This window comes from Conger conger, chromosome 12 (genome assembly GCF_963514075.1).
Source record: "Conger conger chromosome 12, fConCon1.1, whole genome shotgun sequence".
NCBI classification, from domain to species: domain Eukaryota; kingdom Metazoa; phylum Chordata; class Actinopteri; order Anguilliformes; family Congridae; genus Conger; species Conger conger.
The window spans coordinates 24,366,087-24,389,240 of NC_083771.1; the positions used below are offsets into that span (position 1 = coordinate 24,366,087).

At 41.6% G+C, this 23,154-nt stretch overlaps 1 protein-coding gene across 1 annotated transcript in view; it reads left to right on the plus strand.

Annotated features, from left to right (window-relative positions):
* The window catches only part of cntfr (ciliary neurotrophic factor receptor), a 221,851-nt gene that overhangs the window by 189,644 nt on the left and 9,053 nt on the right, over nt 1-23,154 (plus strand). Inside the window, exons 5-6 of the mRNA XM_061215585.1 lie at nt 147-313; nt 2,293-2,456. Coding sequence (XP_061071569.1) covers nt 147-313; nt 2,293-2,456 — 331 coding nt within the window. The remainder of the gene's footprint in view (nt 1-146; nt 314-2,292; nt 2,457-23,154) is intronic.

The following is a 23,154-nucleotide window of genomic DNA, read 5'->3' on the forward strand; positions in this document are numbered from 1 at the left end:
GCTCCAGTGGCTTTACCCTTGCTCTCTCTCTGGCATTTCTCTCAGGGTGTCCTTGGAAGGGAAACATGTTATCAATGGACCTCCCCTGGTTACATAAAGGATAAGCCAAATAAGCCCTCTTCTCTCATCTCATCTTCTTTTCTCAGACATAACCAGAAGACCCTAGAAGTACAGAGGGACCCAGTTCACAAGAACCGGTGTCATGTGAAGTTTCCTCAACTCTTCTCCACCTTCAAGTACCGGGTGAACATCACAGCAGTGAACGCGCTGGGCAAAGCATCTAACGGCATCTCGTTTGATGACTACACCATAGGTAAAGTCTGTGAATTATTTTACACCGAATGGTAATGTTTTTATTTCACTCTTGGCTGTTTTTCAGACCCTCTGCTTCCCATTTCTACTTAAGCTCAGTATGGATGTGAAGGCAGTGTGGGTTGTGGTTGGGGCAGAAGAACCAGCTCTCCATTAATCACTTTTCCCATAATCCCTTATGTTTGTTAAATCATGTGAAATGTTCTTTTGAGCTATACTGATACTCTCACTGTGGGTTTCAGGGTAGAATGAATAGTTTGAGCAGTGTTATTCAAATGTCAGTTCAAAAGTAGCCAGGCCATTATGTGCAAACAAAACACCATAAGGTAACCACCACAGTAAAAAGTGTATTTTATTATGAACAAAGCTAGAAAAAGATAAGGTTGAATTCAAGGAACCATATTGAATCTGGGCAGCTTTGTGTGCAGTTCAGTCTTGTGTTAGTCTCCCTAATCATTCACCGTAGAAGGTTTCTGTAGGTGCCCTCAACATCTGTCTCCTGTTTGTCTGACACATGGACATCTGGAAACCACAGTAACTGCCACTTATTGCAAATTACACTAACAGGCTCTCTCTCAAATTAGCTGCTGCTGCCTAAATCTCTGTGCCTTTTCAGAGCACAACCAGCGTGCGATACAGTACGGCTAGAAGAAGAGGGAGATATTGTGCGGTTCGCGGCAAGTAAATGAAGTGTTTACATGCATGGCTACATACATCCAGGATGGCAATAAAAATGCTAATGGCGTCTGGATCACAGGATTAACTTCGGAAATATTTTCCTCCAAGTGGAGTTTTAACTCCCACACTCAAATTTAGTGGTGGAATGTGTCTCAAACTCTCAGTTTGAGATTTGAATGCTTACTGGTATATTTTTAAGGGTCACAGCTGCAAACATATTTTGAGACAATACAACACCAGCAAAGCAAATCTTGACAGGAGCCTTCACAATATGTGCAACTTTTCCAAAAAAAGTGGTTTAAGTGCTGAGGTGGATATTGCATGATATGATTGTAATGTATGATCATTTGTACAGGCCTAAGTAACGTACTGTGATAGGGTTTAGTGTTTATTTTAATTATTTCAACCACAAAGAGACTGTACAATCCTAAAATAAACCTCAACAGAGAAGTAAATTCCGTAAGATCCCCTCTGAATTCTTCCTAGAGTGTATAATGTTTTAATAGCTCTGCTATTTTCCAATAATCAGAATTCCTCTCGCTTGCAGTTATGTAACCTGACGGCCAATGAAAAGGGATCATTCATCTGAGCTCAGCTGCTCTCTCATGATGTCAGTTTTGTGTGGCCTGGCTCTTAAACGCAGCATAGGTCGGGGTCAGGCGAGGATTTTTACGTATAAATCTTGGGCCTCACCATTTCCCTCATGAATAGTGAAAGGAGGTTTTTGGGGGAGGGCAACGGTTTCACAGAAGCCCCGGGAACTCTCAGTGATCGTCTTTGTCTGCGTGTGTGAGGCGCGCCGAGTTAAACCACTCTGCAAACACGCTTATCCTGGGCTGAGACGCTGCGGTCCAGCAGAACCGCCGCTGTTGGGCCCAGACACCATGGTCCAGCAGAACCGCCACTGTTGGCCCCAGACGCCACTTATAGAATACTATTTTTACCCTAGGAGCTGGCCTAGAACAGTCATTGTCCATACAGAAATAAATTGACAGCGGAGATACATTTTTGTTCCTCAACAATTTCCCAAATGTACCATGAATGAACAGTAATTTCATCTTTGGGGACAAATTAGTATGTTTTCCAAGCTAAAAGGTACAAATGAATTATATATTGCTGGCTAGAGGTACAATTGTATGTACCTGTAGCGTACCACCCCCTCAGAGGGTCAGATTCAGTCAGGTTCAGGCAGGTTCTGGGAGAGATTGTTCCCCCTGGTGGTCCCCAGGGCCCAGCTCCACTTGGCTTGCTCCTCGGTTTATATTTTTTCTGCAGCCGTTCCTCCCTCTGGTATTCTTGCAGTGAAACCTGACCCTCCAGAGAAGGTGGTGGCCACGCCCGTCCCCAAAAACCTCCGGCGTCTGGAGGTGACCTGGAACAGCCCATCCACCTGGCCTGACGTGGAGAACTTCCCTCTCAAGTACTTCCTGCGCTACAGACCACTGATCCGGGACCAGTGGCAGCATGTGAGTGCTATTATTATTATTATTATTATTATTTTCTTTTTTTATCATTCATTTGTTATTTATCTGATGCTTTTATCCAAAGTGACTTACAGTTGATTAGACTAAGCAGGGGACAATCCCCCCTGGTGATGAGGGTCAAGGGCCTTGTTCAAGGGCCCAACAGCTGTGCGGATCTTATCATGGCTACACTGGTGCTTGAACCACCAGCCTTCAGGGTCCCAGTCATGTGCCTTAGCCACCAGTGGCATCACCAGCATCGGGCTTCCGGGGCTAAAGCCGGGAATCTTTTTAGACTAGCCCTGAATCTTTTAGGGTGTTCTCGCTGTGCGCAGAGTTGTTTGGTAACTTCCCAACTGCTTGATAAAAACATTAGCACAGATTTTGTTCATACTCCTGTGATTGACATTGCAGACAGCCAATGAGAGTATAACTGTCTGAGACTACTCCAGCTTTGTAACATTACATGACATTACATTAATGGCATTTGTAACATTACATTACATTACATTAATGGCATTTTGCAGATGCACTTATCCAGAGCAACGTGCAGTTGATTAGACTAACCACTACACTACAGGCCACAGGCAACGTTTCTCACTATGGTTTCTCCATGACTCAAGCAGACTTAACGCTATGGAAATTGCATTTCATTTACCATCGGAGATCTGGATTTCCCAGTTGAAATTTCCAACTTCCGACCTCCATGCGTTCCAGGTGCACGAAGCCAAATGTAAACAAAAAACATGGCTGACTGTGAAAAGCTTTTGGTGTTTATGTGGCAAGTGTATAACCACATGAACTGTCCGCATTCTGTCCCAACGGCAGAAATTATACCACTCGTTAACAGTGCTCCGGTCTGCAAAAGTCAGTAAATGGTATATTTCCAAATGGTTTCACATGTTTTTTGGTATGTTTTACATTTTCCGAAATAGTGTTTGTGCGGAGAATAACTTTTGCCCTAACCAGCTGACTAATAACATTGTAAAGCATTGTTTCACATCACTTCGCACGCAGGCTTTGCTATATGACAGTATGTTCTATTTTAATGTCTTGTAGGAACAAATACTTTGCGTGGCCTTTTAGTTGATGGTTTACTATTTGCGATGTGTGTCTCCATGGGTGCTGCCATTGTTGTTGGACATCAGACAACTGCTTCTCCTGAGGTCAGGGGTAAATGGATTTGCCTGGACTTCACAAGTCGGAATTCCGAGTGTCTTCCGAGGAATTTGAGTTACGTGTATTGTATTTTGGAAAAACTGTGTGATTGTTTGAGATTATATAAAGCATACATTTTATGGTTGTTAAAACATTTGGTTAAGGAACACAATGGTAAAAATATCATCAATAGGTTTTTGTCCACCCACTAGGTGGCTGTGTATACATGCAAAAGTAGCTCCCCTCCTTAAAATCCTAAAAAGACAGAGCTATCATTCAATAACTAAGAAATATTTCTTAAATTCTTACACATTCTTGCATAGATGACATGAGTTAAAAGGATATATATACTTGGGGAGTTGGTAACATCATTTAGAGAAAAGTGAGATGAACAAAAGCCCTACTGCTTAAATTGTTATACAAAAAAGTATTTCAATCCAATCTGCTGTCTGGCTCCTTGTTTATTACATTTATACATACAAATGGATTACAGCAATTTAATATGTAAAGGTAAAATGCACGCCCCTTCCCAGCTCAGGCCCAAATGACTTTGACTCAGCCCCAAATGTAGTCAAACCTTGGTGATGCCCCTGTAAGCCACTATGCTACAGGCTGTCACTATTCTATAAGCTGCCCCTGTTAGCCACTATGCTATAGGCTGTTAGCCACTCTCTGTGGCTGTGAAATTCTATTTTTTGTCTTCTCCCATAACTGCAGTATTCCATAAAACTTGGATAGACAGATAGACTGTCACCCACACCCTGTTTGATGCCACTGTCACTGAATTCCATAACTGTAAGACTGTAAGATTTAAATTGAGTGTTTGTGTTGGGGGAACAAATATAGTATGATAGTATGCATGACACCTTAGTCATGTTTATGAACTTTAAGGTATGAGCTAGTCTGGTTAAGCTCTCCTCCCTGGTAATTCATTTCACTGGAGAGAGTTATACCAGAGCAGCGATTGAAGCTGGCTGTATTAAAATTCACACCACTCAAGTTGATAATCTGATGGATGAAATAATTTTATATGGATGTTTTGTGTGATGCCGTCCTCTTGTAATTGGTTTGGAAGTTTTCAGCATCTCCGTTCGATTTCTGTGACACGGGTTATAATCATCAACCTTTCATTAATTGGCATATAAATGACTGATTTTGGGTCTTGGCAGCGTAAAAGATCATGGACTATTTTCTGCTGGAGCTCCACCTCGAACAGTCAATATCGCCACTGCACAACTGTTAACAAGTTCCAGGAGGGAATTAATCTTTCACATATCATGAGATCAAAGAGCATATTTCAAAACACCACTTCAGTTTATTCACTGCATTAGTGAGAAACAGATTAAATATCTAACCCGCAAATCAATTTAGACACTATAAATCAGCAAAAATAGCTCAATTCACTTTATATCATTATCTAAATGTTGTAGAGAGGTCAGAATTAGTCAAAACAAGAGACGTGATACTAACCCTCAGCACAGAGGGTTCGGAGGTACATAATCAGAAATAAAATAAGGAAAATATTCTTCCATCAGGGACTTTCAATGTTTTCAAGATGGTAGACACATATTTTGACGCATGATCAGATAGAGCATTATTAATATGCAGTGTCAAAATAAGCTGTATTAGTTAGGCTTTCTAAATGTCAGTACTGTTAGACTTCCAGTCGATGAGTCAACGATCCAAAGCTTTGGTATCATAGTTTATCTTCCCCTGCTACCTCATTATCATCATCAATTTACAGTAGTGTGCAAAGCTTTGGGCGCCCCTGGACAAAAAGCCTTTTACTATTAATCTAAATGGTACAAAGTTAAACATGACACATTTCTTAAAATTTTAAAGTAAGATCACGTTTATTTCATTTTTTACAGCTTCAAAACAATAAAAAAGGAAAAAGCCTGTGGAATCATTTCAGTTAGTACTTTGTAACTCCTTCTCAGACAACTATAACGGCTGCAAACGCTACCTGTAGCCAGCTAAGAGTCTTTCAGTTCTCGCTTTTAGAATTTTTTCCCATTCTTTCTGCCAGAACACCTCAAGCACAGAAATATTCTTTGGCCTCCTTGGATATATGGCCTGTTTCAAATCGGCCATATATCCAAGATCTTCAATAATATTCAAGTCTGGGGGCTGTAGTGGCCATTCAAAAACCTTCATCCGTCCTTCCTGGAGGTACTTCATGGTTGATTTTGAGGTATGCTCTGGATCATTGTCTTGCTGGAATACCCAACCTCTCTACAACTTCAATGTCTGGACTGACCTTTTCCCTCTTTTTTCTGACTCTCGCCTAGCCCGTTTTGATTTGTTTGCTGATTGGAATTTGACCCTTGCATCTCTTATGACTTTGATTCCTACCTAGCCTTTTTTGATCTGTTCGCCCCAGTGCCTCACTCGTGCTCAATCCTGTTCGCCCACCCTGACTGTGCCTTTGATTGGCCTCTCTGCTCGTTATTTAGTGGCTCTGGTAAAGGTAGAGTGTTTCCAGCATCCTTCCAATGGGACACTGTTTGTTACTTAGCTTCATTATTTTTGAAGGCGATCTTGGGAGGAGACTTGATCTCCATTGGGGGTTGGCTACACACCGCATCGAACTCGGTAAGCTTTCAAACTGAGGTTGATTTAGGTTTGTTTAGGCAGACAGGACCGACGGTATGCGTCATTCTTCAGTGTTGGCTTCCCCCCATTCTACACTCCATCTCCCTATCCTTCACCCTGTCACGGCCTGACCCTGGACCGGGTCATAACACTCGAAAGTCGACTAGTCATCTGTGACTTCTTCTTCGGTTCATTACAGCTGGCTTGCATTTCATGCTACTTTAAAAGAGCCAAATATTTGTGATAGGTAATGAAATGGTTTGCTTTTGTCACCATATTTTGAAAACAGCTTTGAGTTTCTCTTGAACTGGTCCTGTCCACAAAATGATGACTACTGTTATACTGTAGTATAATGTTGTTTGGACATGTTGTAGTATGTTGGTCTGTGTGCCTCTACTCTGTTGTTAAGAGTAGTATAATTTTCTATTGACATGCGGTAGTGTGTCTGACTGTGTGTCTCAGCCGTATGATCTCTTGACTGAATCTGTGAAAAGGGGGAATATTAATAATATGTATATACATAATTTTAACATACATTTGGTTGTTAATCAAATCACTGTGTTCATGTGTTGCTTTTGAAATTGTACACACTAGTTTTTTCTTTTGCAATTTTAAAATAAAAAGTTACATATATAAGTACAAATATATAGTGAGTATTTAGCCTATCTTTATATTTATATATTATGCCCGGGTATAGAAGCCAAGAAAATATGTTGTAAAACGATCTTTTTCTCATATCAGAACTCTCGGTATTCTTGTATTAGTGTGAAGATGAGCATAAATACGCTACTTAATAGGATGAAAATACCAGCCTTGCATCAACTTCTTTGTGCTTGCACCTCGTCAAAGTAACGCCGTTTTCTCTAAATCATTTTATTTTATACTGCTGCTGTCTCTTTTACCTGTAAAAATAAGACCGTGTTGTTGGCTGGCTGTTTGTGCCCCCTTTAGAGCTTCTTAAACAAAGTGTGACTTAGCCAGTGGCGCTGTCAGACATAGACTGCGGGGTATCTGTGCTCAAAGTGGAGCGCATCGCTATTGATTTACTCTGGGCCCAGCCCTGGTTCACTTTCTGCGTCGAGCTGCCCTCTGTTGGTTATTATTAGGGCAGGGCGATCTAACCGCTGGAGCCCAGCATCGTGATGGGTCTAAGACAGCACCATGGAAACTTTAGGCACGATCGTTTCTTCACCAACGGTTTGGGATTAAACGCTCCTCGCTTTGCTACGGAGACGCATTAAATGCTCGCGTCGCGTATCTCGTTTTATCTTTTCTCCATATGTACGGCTAACAGTGTATCTGATGTCTCTAATGGATGAATGACTGACTGCGCAAAAACTGCGGCACAAAGACAGCAGGATATGATTAATGAGGCAAAGTTATAACGGCATGTCTGAATTCACACAAAAACATCTCAGCACGGCATTTACTGTGTAGCAGCGTTTGATAGAAACAGACTTTACTTTCAAAAGTAATTATCATTAAAGGGGAAATGTAAGAATACAGATCATGCCATGTTGTTTCCCTGCTTTATGTGTCTTATCTTAAAATGAGAAATTGAAAATGAAAATGTCTTTAATTATTGAGTTAACTATAGTTGTAAACACATTTGCTTTGATAAGTACTTCCCTTAAATTCATTATCACTGCTTTACTCAGGATTATACACTTGTGCATAATGAGTGCTTTGCCTGTTTTATTTTCCCACAACTGATAATCACTTTATTATGCTGACACAATGTCCATACTTTTAAAACCTTAGGCAGATATTTGCAGGATGTACGGTAAATCACAGAATGATATTAAACGCAATCCTGATAAAGTAACGGCGATGTGAGCTTGCACCGCATAGTGCCAAAGTATAGCCAATTATCTCCAAAATTCAGAACATGAAAAAAAAAAAAACGCTGTTCACCTTCACAATAATCGATGTGAGTCCAGTCATTGATTCCTGAGAGGAAATGTGAAAGCTGGCAGTCCCTCTGTAAAATATTATCAGTGCTTTGAGGTGGACAAAGAAATGTTGAAATTATTATAAAGTGCTGAGACTAATGCAAGCCTTTTAAAAACATTTAACCTGGAAGAAATTAATTTCCTCCATAACACATTTATTTTAAGACAAGTAATCTTGTCATGGGAAATAAGTTAATTTAAGACAATCATTTTTCATGGTGTTCAGCAGCCTTTATTCAATGTCCCTGTGCTGGCAGAGAATACAGGCTCCCAATTAACTTCTAAAAATGTATTTCAGAGAGGAACTGAGGTAAACATTTATTGTGAATTTATATTTAGCTGTAGGTGTTCCTTTCGTCCTTCTGTCACAGTGTCAGATAATGGTGTGCCCTCTGGGTTAGTTTTAAGCATAGGCATATTTATTTCTGTCAAAAATTATCGGTTCATAGGATGGGTTGGGTTTTTTCAAAGTCTATAGCTTTGGGGGGAATTTGGTCATTAGAACTGTTCAGCAACAATGGACACCTTAATATCAAAACATAAAATATAAAAACATGGGTGTATACTATATGGGTGTAACTGTAATTATTCTAGTCCAAATGAGGGTGAAGAAATTTAAATGCCATAACCCAGACCTAAACCCATGGCCCAGACCCAAACACCAGTCCTCAACATTACAGATACATTATAGACACAATTTCATAATTCATTCCCATTTTCTCTGACCATAGAGAAGCAATTTCCCATGTTTGAAAATCTCTGTAAACAAATGCAAGTTATTATTGAATAGCTGGCTTGCATTTTTCTCAAGGTGACCCCATTAATATGCAGCTCTGCCGAACCTGACGTAACGCGATGTCAGATGATTAACTCCTCCTGGAGACACGCCTATAGGCTGCCCCCGGGTGGAGCAGAAAGACCCGGGGTAGCTACTGTATCAGCCCTGCTGCAGCTAAACACACACACACCTGAGCTACTGCTGCCGCCGCTAAACACACACACACCTGAGCATCAGCCCTGGTGCAGCTAAACACACACACACCTGAGCATCAGACCTGCTGCAGCTAAACCCACACACACCTGAGCATCAGCCCTGCTGCAGCTAAACACACACACACCTGAGCTACTGCTGCAGCCGCTAAACACACACACACCTGAGCATCAGCCCTGCTGCAGCTAAACACACACACACCTGAGCATCAGACCTGCTGCAGCTAAACCCACACACACCTGAGCATCAGCCCTGCTGCAGCTAAACACACACACACCTGAGCTACTGCTGCAGCCGCTAAACACACACACACCTGAGCATCAGCCCTGCTGCAGCTAAACACACACACACCTGAGCATCAGACCTGCTGCAGCTAAACCCACACACACCTGAGCATCAGCCCTGCTGCAGCTAAACACACACACACCTGAGCATCAGCCCTGCTGCAGCTAAACACACACACACCTGAGCTACTGCTGCAGCCGCTAAACACACACACACCTGAGCATCAGCCCTGCTGCAGCTAAACACACACACACCTGAGCTACAGCCCTGCTGCAGCCGCTAAACACACACACACCTGAGCATCAGCCCTGCTGCAGCTAAACACACACACACCTGAGCTACTGCTGCAGCCGCTAAACACACACACACCTGAGCTACAGCCCTGCAGCAGCTAAACACACACACACCTGAGCATCAGCCCTGCTGCAGCTAAACACACACACACACCTGAGCTACAGCCCTGCTGCATCTAAACATACACACACCTGAGCTCCAGCCCTGCTGCAGCCGCTAAAAACACACACACCTGAGCTTCAGCACATTTGCACAGATGTGAGACATTTCCAATAACACCTGTCAAGATAAATATGATTTGCTGCAGCATTCACCACCAATGGCTTTCGCTATGACGGAAATTAAATCACGTATTCATGCCTGGATTCCTCCGAAGTCGTCTGTCGGATTTGCGTTTATCGTGGCCTGCACATTTAGCTTCATATTAAAATGAACACATATGGAATGCATGTTCTGGTTTTAGACCGCAAGGCCATGTAGAATGCTTCCAAAATACATAAGATGTATTTAATCTGGACAAAATTCATTATACTTTCCTATTATATTCCCTTGTACATTTATATGAGTAGCGAGTAAATCTAACACCAGTTATCCAGACAGAAAATAAATGCTAAACTTGTGGTCTTCTTTATGAATTAATGAGGTATTGGTAAATATTGGAACATCTGAAAAGGTTTTTCTCCACAAATACATATTGGGTGCTTGTGAAAAAGAAAGAGTCAACTGGGGTCAATTTGCCTTCATAAATTCATTTTATGTAATCTGAATTATTCTGCATATACAGCTATCCATAATGTATTACTCTTGTAAAATGAATAAATAAGTATTTATTAATATTTTGACATTGCATCCTTGCTAATCTTCCTGATTAATTGTGTAGTTCATTCTCCAAAATAATTATTCACCAAAGAAAAAAAATCATCACTCATCCCCATAAGCATATCACATTGTGCCATAAAACATAAATATCTCTCTTATGTTAGGGCGTAGTGCCATTTTGGATGCAAGGTGACCTCAAAGCCTTGTGAATTCACTTGCAATTTGTTTATTAGGCCAAATAATGTATGTGAAAGCTTGCCTCTAGTTTTCCTGTGTTTAATATGGGTGTCACAGTCTAACCCCCCCCCCCCCCCCAATACCTTGTGGATAAATCAATTAAGCTCGAGAGTAACCAGAGATGGAGTGAAGACTTTTAAGTACTATGTGCCACCAATAATTATCAACAGAAACTATTTTAAGATTCCACACTGTGTTGCCCCTTTATTTACAGCCGTTGTTGCCATAGTAGGCAGTTAGGCTATATTCCTGCCACCACCACCAAACCGTATTTCCAACGTGAAAAAAAACACCACAAAGAACATTCCTTGGAGATCTTTCTATCTTCAAAATCAATGTACCCAGTGCTAGCCACTGCACAAAATGGACGAGTTAAGGACCATTTAAATTGGTGATCGCCCATAAAACAGAATTACGTATATGAGTCCCCGGCCATTTCATAAGGCGTAAGCTGGTTGGACTTGAGCTGTAGAATACATTCTGAGCTATAGATTTTTAGTCTGTGGGTTAGGCAGAACCTCAGATGGCCTATAAAAAGTATGACTGAGTATTTTTTGCTGGGATACTGAGGCACTGTAAATAATGGGCAGCTAATTTATAGTGTGTGGTGTATAGTCGCAACTGTGCACTACAAGGGTGGTCCATTGCAGAGACATAGCCAATGCTGTTTTTTGGGTGATGCTTTTATCCAAAGCAACTTACAGTTGATTAGACAAAGCAGGGTAACCTGCCAGGTCTGTTGCTGGTGTTGTATTGTGGCTGTAGGTCAGCTGTTTGTGTTGTTTTATGGCTGCAGGTCTGTCAGTGTTGTATTGTGGCTGCAGGTCTGTTGTTGGTGTTGTATTGTAGCTGCAGGTCTGTGGTTTGTGTTGTTTTATGGCTGCAGGTCTGTTGCTGGTGTTGTACTGTAGCTGCAGGTCTGTGGGTTGTGCTGTTTTATGGCTGCAGGTCTGTTGTCGGTGTTGTACTGTATCTGCAGGTCTGTTGGCATTGTATTGTAGCTGCAAGTTTGTTGCTGGTGTTGTATTGTACTGTCTGAGAAAAAGTGTGACTTGTGATAACTGAGCCCTCCTTAGGGGTGGTATCGGTGTGTTGTGTCATGGTGTGTTAGTCTTGCAGAATGGCTCATAACCCAGTGTGTTGCACAGGGCTTTCATCACTATGGTGGCACCTGGCATCATCCTGGATGTCAACCATGCAGCACAAGTTTGTAAAATTTAGGAGATTCATTTGGGAGAATGCAAGTCTCGACCTGTGCGAGATGACTTCTCATAATATGAGTATCACAGCGGTAAAACATGGATAAAAAGGAAATGTTTCAGCTGTGCCTGTGCTTATTGTTGGTTGTTAAGGTAACCCAGTTTGCCCTTTGTTTGCCCAGTGCTGAGTGACAGACCGTAGTCTGACAGATGGAGGAGAGTGTGAAGGCAAATGTAAAATAAAAGCCAGCCATTTGGTGTCTTGGAGCTTAGCAGGGAGGAGGTGATGTGTGGATTTACAGTTGAGTTTATGTGCATCGAGCGCGTATTCTGTAGCACATGCGATCGAAAACTGCTAAAAGGTGATGCTTTTAAAAAGACTGTAGATTGATCTTGCATCACCATATCCCCTACAGCAGACCAGACTGTTCCAGGTGCGATTTCACAGGTCACTCAACCTGTCGCTCATTGTGAAAACTTGGGAGGTATGGGGGGGGGGGGGGGGGGAATTTCACTGAATGTGCTCCTCCTTGGCTGCCTGCAGGTGTTGGACACGATGACCCCAGAGACTGGTTAAAAGGTGTGATTTTAAAGTTTTATACAGTTTCCAGCTGTAGTGAACATTGGCATCCATTTTGTTCCATGTTGGTGCTGGTTGGTCCTCTCTCTACTAAGTGATACTCAGTTCAGAATAAAAAAGTTAGTGCCGCCGGAATTTTATTGATCAAAAAATATATAAATGGGGGGAGAGCCAGTGTAAGTTGCTGTATATAATTTCCTTTCAGAATCATTCAGTGTTATTAGGGTTGTATAAATGGTAAAACGTTGTAAAAATAAAAATTCTGATCCATTCAGTTTGCATTCTTCTTCTTTTGTTTGTATCCTTCTGGTTTTTATAGCAGTGAAATAGTAAAGACTATTACTCATGTTAAGAACTTGTAGCCCCTTTGCCTCTACTGCACATGCTCAGAAACTGTTGCCCCTTTGCCACTATTGCACATGCTCTGAACCAATATCCCATTTGCCTCTACTGCACATGCTCAGAACCAGTTGCCCCTTTGCCTCTACTGCACATGCTCAGAACTTGTAGCCCATTTGCCTCTACTGCAGATGCTCAGAACCAATAGCCCATTTGCCTCTACTGCACATGCTCAGAACCAATAACCCATTTGCCTCTACTGCACATGCTCAGAACCAGTTGCCCCTTTGCCTCTACTGCACATGCTCAGAACCAATAGCCATTTGCCTCTACTGCACATGCTCAGAACCAGTTGCCCCTTTGCCTCTACTGCACATGCTCAGAACCAATAGCCATTTGCCTCTACTGCACATGCTCAGAACCTGTAGCCCATTTGCCTCTACTGCACATGCTCAGAACCTGTAGCCCTGGCAATATTTTGAGAAGCCCAGATATTTGAAATGCAGCCTCAGTTGTCAGAATAGTGTTGTTCTCATCATTTCAGAATTTAAAACTTGTTATGGAAACACAGAAGAGCTTAATTCAAAGTCAAATCATCCTGGGCAATGAGAGGGAAAACACAGGAGCAACAGAAATGGCTTTGCTCTTCACGAATGCGAAATGGAGATTAAAAAAACGGAGAAAGACGAGTGGAAACAGGCAGCCGAGGTCTTCTCCCTGCGAGCATCACAGCGTGTTTGTCAGGCACCCTGTCACAAAATATGACAGCCCATTTTGATGCTCTCTTATCCTTTCAAGTGGTGTTTTTTAAGGTTTCACTTTAAGCTATGCTTATAACAGTGAGAAACGGGACAGGATTTTTTTTAGGGCATATTCGAGTTAGAAAAAATCAACCTTATTTGATAAATTTGGCAGCAGATCACAATAAACTTTGTCTCGGTGGAGAGCCAGAGATTCTGGCCAATTCAAATTTGTTTTCACCTCTTTTGACGCCATCGGACATGTCTCACTGGTTAAGCAGTATTCTGCTAAAGTAATTAAATGAATTAATAATACAAGAATAAAACAAATCTAAACAAATGTATTACTGTGGAACATCTGTCCTCATACAGTTAAGGCTAATTTATGCTATGGCAACGTGTCCTGAGACATGGCTGTGGACTACAGGGATGCAAATTTAACAGTTCTGATGTCAAGCTGACACTTTTGATGGTTGGTTACTACTTTCGTGAATGAAGACATTTTGTTTACATCACTGGACAGGCCTGAGGAGGGACGGTGGGAGAGCTGAGGCTGCTATGGCAACAACACGCACCGTCGCTGAACGATAAACGCAGAATCGTTCTGTCAGAGGACACTTTCTCGCACAGCACTTTCTCACCAAAGCATGAATTACCCCCTAGACTCTACAAATATATGTAAATGTTTCTTTTGTTTGTTTTTTATTGCGAGAAATGCTTCATGCAACCAAATGTGTATGCAACTGGAAACAATTTCACCTTATCAAAATCAAGCTCGGCTCTGGCACCCATGTATAAAGGAAAGCGTATGCAATGCATAAAGATGGAACAGAACAAAATAAAGCTGTACGCAATAACATGAAAGGCTTCAAAAAGGAAAGGTAGACACGTCCTAATGATGTCCTACCACCCAGCTTGATTAATTGTTTAATGTAAATTTAATTGAAGGTTTCTAACTACAACATGTGATTGGCCTGGTTAACTGCAGTGGTGGAAATAATGATCACATTCCATTCAGTTTGTATTAGTTTTGATTCCGTGTCCTAAATGCCCAAATGAAAATTGAGCATGTAGGCTGTATATTTACTGTAAGTGTGAACCTGAGACTATTGTTTCTCATGGGCTGCATTTTCATTTGGGCTGTTGAATATGGGAAAGAAACGACTCTACATGTACACACTGCTGCGTATTTTACAATTAAAGTGGCCCATGCTTTGTAGCACTGAGTAATAGGTTTTTATTGAAGGAAAGAGCGATAGAACAGGAGCTCCGTGTGCTAATGTGCAATAATGTCTGTGGATGTGGGCTGGGAGGAACTAATGTCGTTACATTCAGCACAGTTCGTCGCGGACCACCCATCCGGGAGCCGGGTGACTGCGTATCTCCAGTGAGTGCGTGTTCCAGATGTGCACCAGTCGGGTGTAGCTGGAGTGCATGAGGAGTTCCTGGAGTCACCATCAGGCCCAGAATTCCCACACACAGAGCTGCGAATAGTTCCCCTTCCCTAATTAACTATGTTCTTTCTCTTTGAGGAACCCTTGGCTGCAGGAAGGCTAGCTGACCGCAGCTGTGTGTGTGTATCTCAGCACCTTCGTACTTAAACCTTACACTCTCACAAATAAAGTGACAATGGAGGTACATTTTTGTTCTTCAAGGTTCAAACTTAGCAAATGTACCCTGAACGTTCAGTAATGTTCTCCTTGGGTAAAAATGTTTTCCAAGCAAAAAATGTATTATATTAATTCTATATTGCTGGCTAGCATTACAATTTTACCTATAGGGTGCTGCGTGCAATGCAATTCCAGCAAATTACTGACAAATCCAAAAGAGTTGTCTTTTTTTTATGCTTTTGTTTTTTTTAAACAACATTATTTCCCATGATACACTTTGGTCGGTAACATATTTCTCTGAAAAAATACATTTTGACATTTTAACAGAATCTAATGAGTTAAACTTTCAAATCCATATTTGCCCAAGATCCGCTGTATGTATGTACACATCATGAAAAAAACCAAACCACAGTCCTTTCACTGGCTTCTTCTCAGCCAAACGGACAAAAAGAGTTTTCCCTTAGATGTTTTTCTTTTTCATTCATTTATTCATTCTTTCTTTCATTTTCTCTTTGGTGACATGCTGAACCCCCTCCCTTCACCTCCAGTGTGTTTAATAGGCTTTTGTGCTGGAGCCAGAGTCTCCTGCTTCTCCACGCAGCACTTAGATTAATCAATAGTCCCAGGACTGCGCTACCATTAGCATGGCAAAGGAAATTAGAGGGGAAAAGGTTATTCAGCTGTCTACCCCGATATTTAGCTCAAAGTCTAGACCCCTCCATCCCCCTACTCCTTAATAGATAGGCAAACATCTCTCTCACACACATACTCTGTCTCTCTCTGTCACTCTCACACCCACACCCACTCTGTCTTTCTCTCACACACACACTCACACACATACACTCTCTCTCTCTGTCGCTCTCACACACACACGCTCTGTCTCTCTCTTTCACACACACACACACACACACACACACACAGTCTCTCTGTCTCTTTCTCACACACACACAAACACACTCTCTCTCTGTCGCTCTCTCACACACTCTATCTCTGTCTCTTTCTCTGTCACTCACACACACACACGCACTCTCACACACACACACACACACACACACACACACACACACACACACACACTCACACACACACACACGCAGACATAAACACACAGGGGCACATATGCACTATAATACACGTCTGTGGGAAATAAATAGACTCTCTGACATTTGAAGACACCAGAGGGACCAAGAGTACACATTTATATGTTTGTGCATCTGCCATAGAGATGGTGAGATTCACACACACACACAGACATACACACACGCACAGACACATTTTTGCTGTTGCATCCTGTTGCATTAATTCACCCTACTCCCCCCATTCAACTGAATACATTTTATAATAGACATTAATTATTAATTTTACAATGCATGCTTATTACAGTGTGTTTCTTTAAAATTCAGACTTTCTTTCCCCATGAGAATTTAAAAGGAAATTCATGAGTGTGTGTTGATCAAAAGGCCAACATTGTTAATTATCCATTAGACGTCTCTCATTGTCAAAGAAAATCATGACACTACGTGTTCATTTTAGAATTGCATTGTTTCTGGTGAAAATTCACTTGAAGCATGGCACAACAACCAGAGAATCTCTCCGACCAAACATGAGCACCATAATACCTGCATAATAATGCATATTGCATGGAGTCGCATTGCCGAAATTGGTCTAACCTTATAGGATCTTTTACAAGACATCAAACAGTGTATGCATTGTGGATGAATTAAGGCCTCATTTGGACTACCATTCCATACTCTTATATAATTTATATTTTAACTGTATAAATAATAATGAACAAAATATTGATTTACTAAAATGGCCAAATGGCAGAATCGACACCAAATTATTGTAGTGTAATTTGAAAGATAAAGAGTACAGTATTTCAAGTTACACTCAATAAATCTTACAAAAAGAGGGTATAAATGTTTTGTGTACGTCATTGGGGCCAGTTAAGTGCATTTTGGCATGTATCATAGACAGACTGCATTTTCCTTATATGCTGTTGTTAAAGTATACTAGCGATTTATATTTATTACAAGACGTCAGAAATAGAAGAGGTCACTGAAGAGGCTCATAGTAGCCTTTTATACCATCTATGGGCTGATTCATTAAGAACACATTACAATGGCACTAACTTTCCTAGTGTCTCAACTGTATCTGCGACAAAGTCCAACATTAAATTATTCATGTTCAATTACGAATGGGATGTTCTATGAAAATGCTTTGGTTCTGCTCATAATTAGCAAAGAGCAGTTCCCAGAGTCAATTAATTAATTAAATACAGTACTACCCTTGAACAGTAATGGAAGAAAATTAACAACGTTTTACGGTGAGAAAAATGTATCCAACTTTCTTTCTGACTCCTGATGCTACTGTCTGATAACATCTTGCCACAACGTTGTGTTCCATTCATCCATCCATCCATCCACTATCTGAACCCGCTTATCCTGAACAGGGTCACAGGGGGGCTGGAGCCTATCCCAGCATACATTGGGAAAAAGGCAGGAATACACCCTGGACAGGTCGCCAGTCCATCACAGTGTCACACACACCATTCACGCACACACTCATACCCACGGGCAATTTAGACTCTCCAATCAGTCTAACCTGCAAGTCTTTGGACTGTGGGAGGAAATCCACGCAGACACGGGGAGAACATGCAAACTCCACACAGAGAGGCCCCGGCCAACCGGGATTCAAACCCAGGACCTCCTTGCTGTGAGGCGGCAGTGCTACCCACTGCACCATCCGTGCCGCCCACAACGTTGTATTGATAGTGGTAAAACATTTTGTAGTTTGTTGGTTTGTGGACTAATTTCTGTACAAATACTAATTGGCCAGTGTGGAGGCCACGCATTTGTGTGCCTAAAAATGGCTGCCAGAAATGACCATCAAACTCAGATTATTGCGTAAATAAAAATCTTAATGCATGGGTAATAAAAGTCCTTGAAAGTCACACATTAGTCCTTAAATGGCATTGAAATGTCACAGAAAATATAAACCTGCGAGAGCTAATCCTTAAAGAGACAAGCCTGTCACAAAATGAGTCTTAAACAACAAACTCGCGTTCCCCAGTCCTGAAACTCTGAAATAGAAAAGGACGAGATGGGACAAATGCAAATTTATATGATGGATGTGACACATCAGCCGGTGAGATGCACGCAGTCAGGTGTGGAATATGAATTATGAATCAGTTATGAATCGTCCTGATTCACAAGATCAACAGATGATGAGGAGAGGAGCTTGGGTAAAGAAACGCACCGTGTTTGATGTTGGCATCCCAGGGTAGCATGGTAAACAGGTGTGTGTGTTCTCCCATGAAGCTCTGTCTGTGGAAAGGGGATTAGTCAGTGGCAGGGAGACCCGCCAGAGCTAGCAAGGCTAAGTCATTTTGTTTTTCAGTCAAACAAGAACAGACGTCTTGTTTGAAATATTCTCAGCTGGCTTCCTGGTTTGTCGAAGAGGCCTCTGTTTTGTGGGATTGACATCTTTCATCATCAAGGGAATGACCCAACCAACTTTGTCGTGAATTAATGAAAGATTTCTTGATTTTCTCGTTAATAGCACAAGCCATTGTGAATGAACCACAATACTTAATGAATCTCATTTGCACAACAATGCGCACATCCCCAGAAATCCATATGCATAGGGAAGATGACATGTGCATATCATTATGGGTTGGTGAGACCTAACTGAGCCACATAGACATGAGTGGCTCTCATTTCAAACACTGCCTTTTTCGCTTTATTAAAAATAGAATCCAATTTAAATATTGCTGCACAATGTTTTGAAGATGCATTAATGAGAATGCCTCAATGAATGTCATTATGGGGGTAGAAAATATCATTCTTGGCTGTGTTCTTGTAGCCTCCTGTGCAAATTGTGTAAATTATGTTTAGCGGGGGGTAGTAAACAAGGTTTACTCTGTATGAAGAATGCTTTAATCAAACTTGTTTCAGTCATAGTTCAGAAAGATACGATGTATGTCATGATTTTGGACACTGGAAAGTCAAAACTCTACTTTTACTAAGTCCTGCATAATCAACCTTGATGACATTGGTGAGATTTTTTTTTTTAGTTCCAGCCTCTTTTCTGTTTTACGGTTGCTTCAATGAGCTCAATTTATAAACAGTGGATCATTTCCATCAAAAGGAAATATGAGGAAAATATATGAACATATAAGAATTTAAATGTGCTTTTACACATGCTAACCTTATTTGTGTAAGGAGATAGGAGTGTTTATATATATATATACACCCCCTGGTGTGGTACTTGCATTAGCAGTCTTGAATCTGAGGAAGATGTTGTAGACGAGGAAACTCACACTCACACTGTGTCCTGCTCTGAGCTTCCCGCGCTCCAGGGTTCATTTCAGCTTGTCCCCGTGAAGTTATCTGGGTAAGGAGTGCTTAGTAAATCTGCACTCTAGTTTTAACATCATGACCGGAGAACTGAGGTGTCGAACCACGTGAAACCTTACTCAATGAATGTTTAGGTCCAGCTGTGGTGTGGTCAGTGTTCCTCTGCTTGCAGTCGTGTTCAGCACTATGTACTGTAAAAAATAGTGGCAATTTTTTTTACATTTCAGTGTTCAGTATGATGTCATGTAAAAAATAAAGTGGAGAATGTTTTATGTTTCAGTGTTCAGTACTACGTAATGTAAAAAGTAAAGTGGAGAATGTTACATTGCAGTGTTCAGTACTATGTAATGTAAAAGATAAAGTGGAGAATGTTTTACATTTCAGTGTTCAGAACTATGTAGTTACTCGCTGTCTGTCATGTAAATCGGCTGAAGGGTGGATTAAGTGTCTCACGCTTAGGTTGCAGATCCAGAAATCCCTGCGTGGGGACAGGAGATGGGAGTCGGCATACGCCTCTCTGGATCTCGTGAGGGGAGCTGTAGGAATTAAGACGAGTGGTAAGGCGTTGTGGAAGGTATCGGTACGGTTAGCGGTTACCCAGTTTAACGTTTTGGGCTGTGGTGGCGGAGTTGGAGGCACGCGGGGCTTGATTTATGCGTATGTGGGGCGTTTTTTTGTGTGGGATGGGGGCTCATTAGCTTGACGGACGGGTCTTGTTCTGCCCAGGCACTTTCATCCCATCAGTGGAAAGTTAGCCACGGAAGCGCGAGTGTCGTATAATTGCTTTTCTTTCCCTGACAGTGGAGACGCACTCTCCTGCAGGTTTCTGAACATATTTACATTCCCGCCGAGGTTTACCTGACTTCAAAGGGAGAGAGGGAACATTTTTTTTTTATACCTCCAAAATTTGACGGTACGGAGCCAATTAAGGATAGTCATGCTTGGTCGGTGTGTCGGAATTATTTTACAGCAAACAGCCGTACCGAGATGAAATCAGGGGCCTGTTGCGTTTCGGGGTCAGCCGTACGTTGTGTTTGTGTGTGAGAGGGAAAAAGTGCCAGATCCAGCGCAAGGAGAAAGCTGTCCGGCCACTTATGGACGGGATGTCTGCTGAATTGGCCCTAGCTACACAGCGGCACCCAAGAAGCCCAAGAATTTCAGTCTCGAATAAAAGAATTTTGTTCCCTCAAAGCATCGATTTGCATACCAAAAGCCTGAAGTCAGGGTCGGGTGTTATAGTTAAATCTGAGTAAGAAGGGGACACTATCCCCTGCTTTATGTCATCTCTGGAGAATGTACAAATCTCCCCTCTCGCTGTTTCCCCTCACTGTATGGCTAAGCTCCTCTCAATGGCACTTTCCCACACAAAGGATAAATATATAATGCCCCTTCTAATGCTGTGAAATAGAAATTCATTAGCGTTCAGGTGTACTGTAGCTGTAATGTTTCACATTACCACATAAGAAAAAGATCAAATGCAATGATTATATTAACTTGAGGTGATATTATGTTTTGAGGACAAATCCTTGACATGTGACCTCTACAGTTTACACACACACACACACACACACACACTCACACACATACACACACACACACACACACACACACACATATATAAGGAGCCATACTCTGTGAAGCTTACGGCAGCCAGCAGCCATCCCATCATGCACCCTGCTCCTGCAGAATGGTTGAAGATAAGCAGCTGTGGGCTTGGTTAGTAAATGGCTGAAGCTAAGCAGGTGTGGGCTGGGTTAGTAAATGGCTGAAGCTAAGCAGGTGTGGGCTTGGTTAGTAAATGGCTGAAGCTAAACAGGTGTGGACTTGGTTAGTACTTGGTGGAAGACTACCTAGGCAAACTAATTTGCTGCTGGAAGTGGTGTTGGTGGGCCAGTAGGGGGTGATCTTTCCTGTGGTTGAATTGCCTCCAATACCCCAGCACAGTCATGGGGACTCTGTATGTAGGAGAGACATTAAACCGAGGCCCTGACTCGTCATTAGAGACCCCATCACACTCTTCACAAAGAGTAGGGGCTTCCCCGCTTTCCTGGCAAAATTCCCAACCTGATTCTTTCAACCCGCCACCCAATCATCCCGAGTTAATTGGTTAAATAATTTATCTCTCCCTCTCCACCTCAGCTGATGTGTGGTGAGTGTTTTGGTGCAAATGGCTGCACATTGGTGGTGGTTGAGTCAAGTTTTTTCTATCTATTAAAAGATGGATGTTTCACGGTTGCATGCAAAAGCAGTTCCCTTTGGTTTCCCCCAAAAATGTGTAACTGTTGTTGAAGCCCCAGTTGTACCTGCTTCTGCTATCAGCTGATCTGTGCTGATCCTCGTGCTGGTGTAGCTGCTGCTAAATACTGAATTTCCAGCGGAAAGCTCCACCCCCTTACTGGCCCAGGTTAAATATTTTGTACAAAAATGGTTCCAAAATGAACCCTGTGGTTCCTTTGAAGAACCCCATCTAGTTCAAGGGTTCTTTGCTGGGCAAAATGGTTCTTTGTCTGGGAGCATTTCACACCTTTAACAGAGGGTTCCATTAAGAACTAAAAATGGGTTCCTCTATGGAATCAAACCAAAGAACCCTTACAGAACCCTATTTTTCCTGGAGTGTGAGTAAGCCGTTCTTCTTTGTGTCATCCCCTTTGGCATTTAGCTGTGCACAACATAAGCCACGTTAGTCTTGTAGATCAATGAGAAAAATCCTCAATATCTTTGCTAGCTTAAGATCCTGTGAAATCCACGAAATGGGCTGATATTTCAGTTGTTGTGAATGACATTCATCTGATAAACAAATGAAGGGCAAGTGGGCGGTGAGATGATCATATTAATAGGTATGAGATGCAGATGCATGATGATGGCTTTTTTTAGTCTTAGCTCTTTGTTCACAGAACTGCATGAATTATTAATTGAGAGAGCTGCCTTTCTGATGTGATATATATTTCATAAGTGCTTGGTGTGAGGATAACCTGATGAAGCAGGATATGTGAATGGGAGGAAGGCTGGTTCTGTTCCTGTGAAAGATAATTTCTCTGACTGCACTAGTGTGTCCAGTATAAACCCGATGGGGTGGTATTGCAATTGCAATGAATAAAATAATACATAAATATTCAATACTTAAAAAAATGAAACAATGAGTAAACTGTATTTGCAAGAGTTCATTTACAGCTGTGAGGATTATGCTTTAGGCATTTTCTTTGGGTGGAACATGATGAAAAAATGTCCTGTGTTTGTGCTGTCAATATGTTTTTCCTTTTTTGAGAATCAGTGCACCACATTCAACTGGCACAATGCACTTGAATAAGTGTGCTGTGTAGAGAAGATTATTTGAGTAAGTGTGTTATATGCTGCATATTCTTTGAGTAAGTGTGTTTTATACTGCATATTCTTTGATTAAGTGTGGTGTTTACTGCATATTCTTTGAGTAAGTGTGTTTTATACTGCATATTCTTTGAGTGTGGTGTTTACTGCATATTCTTTGAGTTAGTGTGCTGTATACTACATATTCTTTGAGTAAGTGTGTTGTATACTGCATATTCTT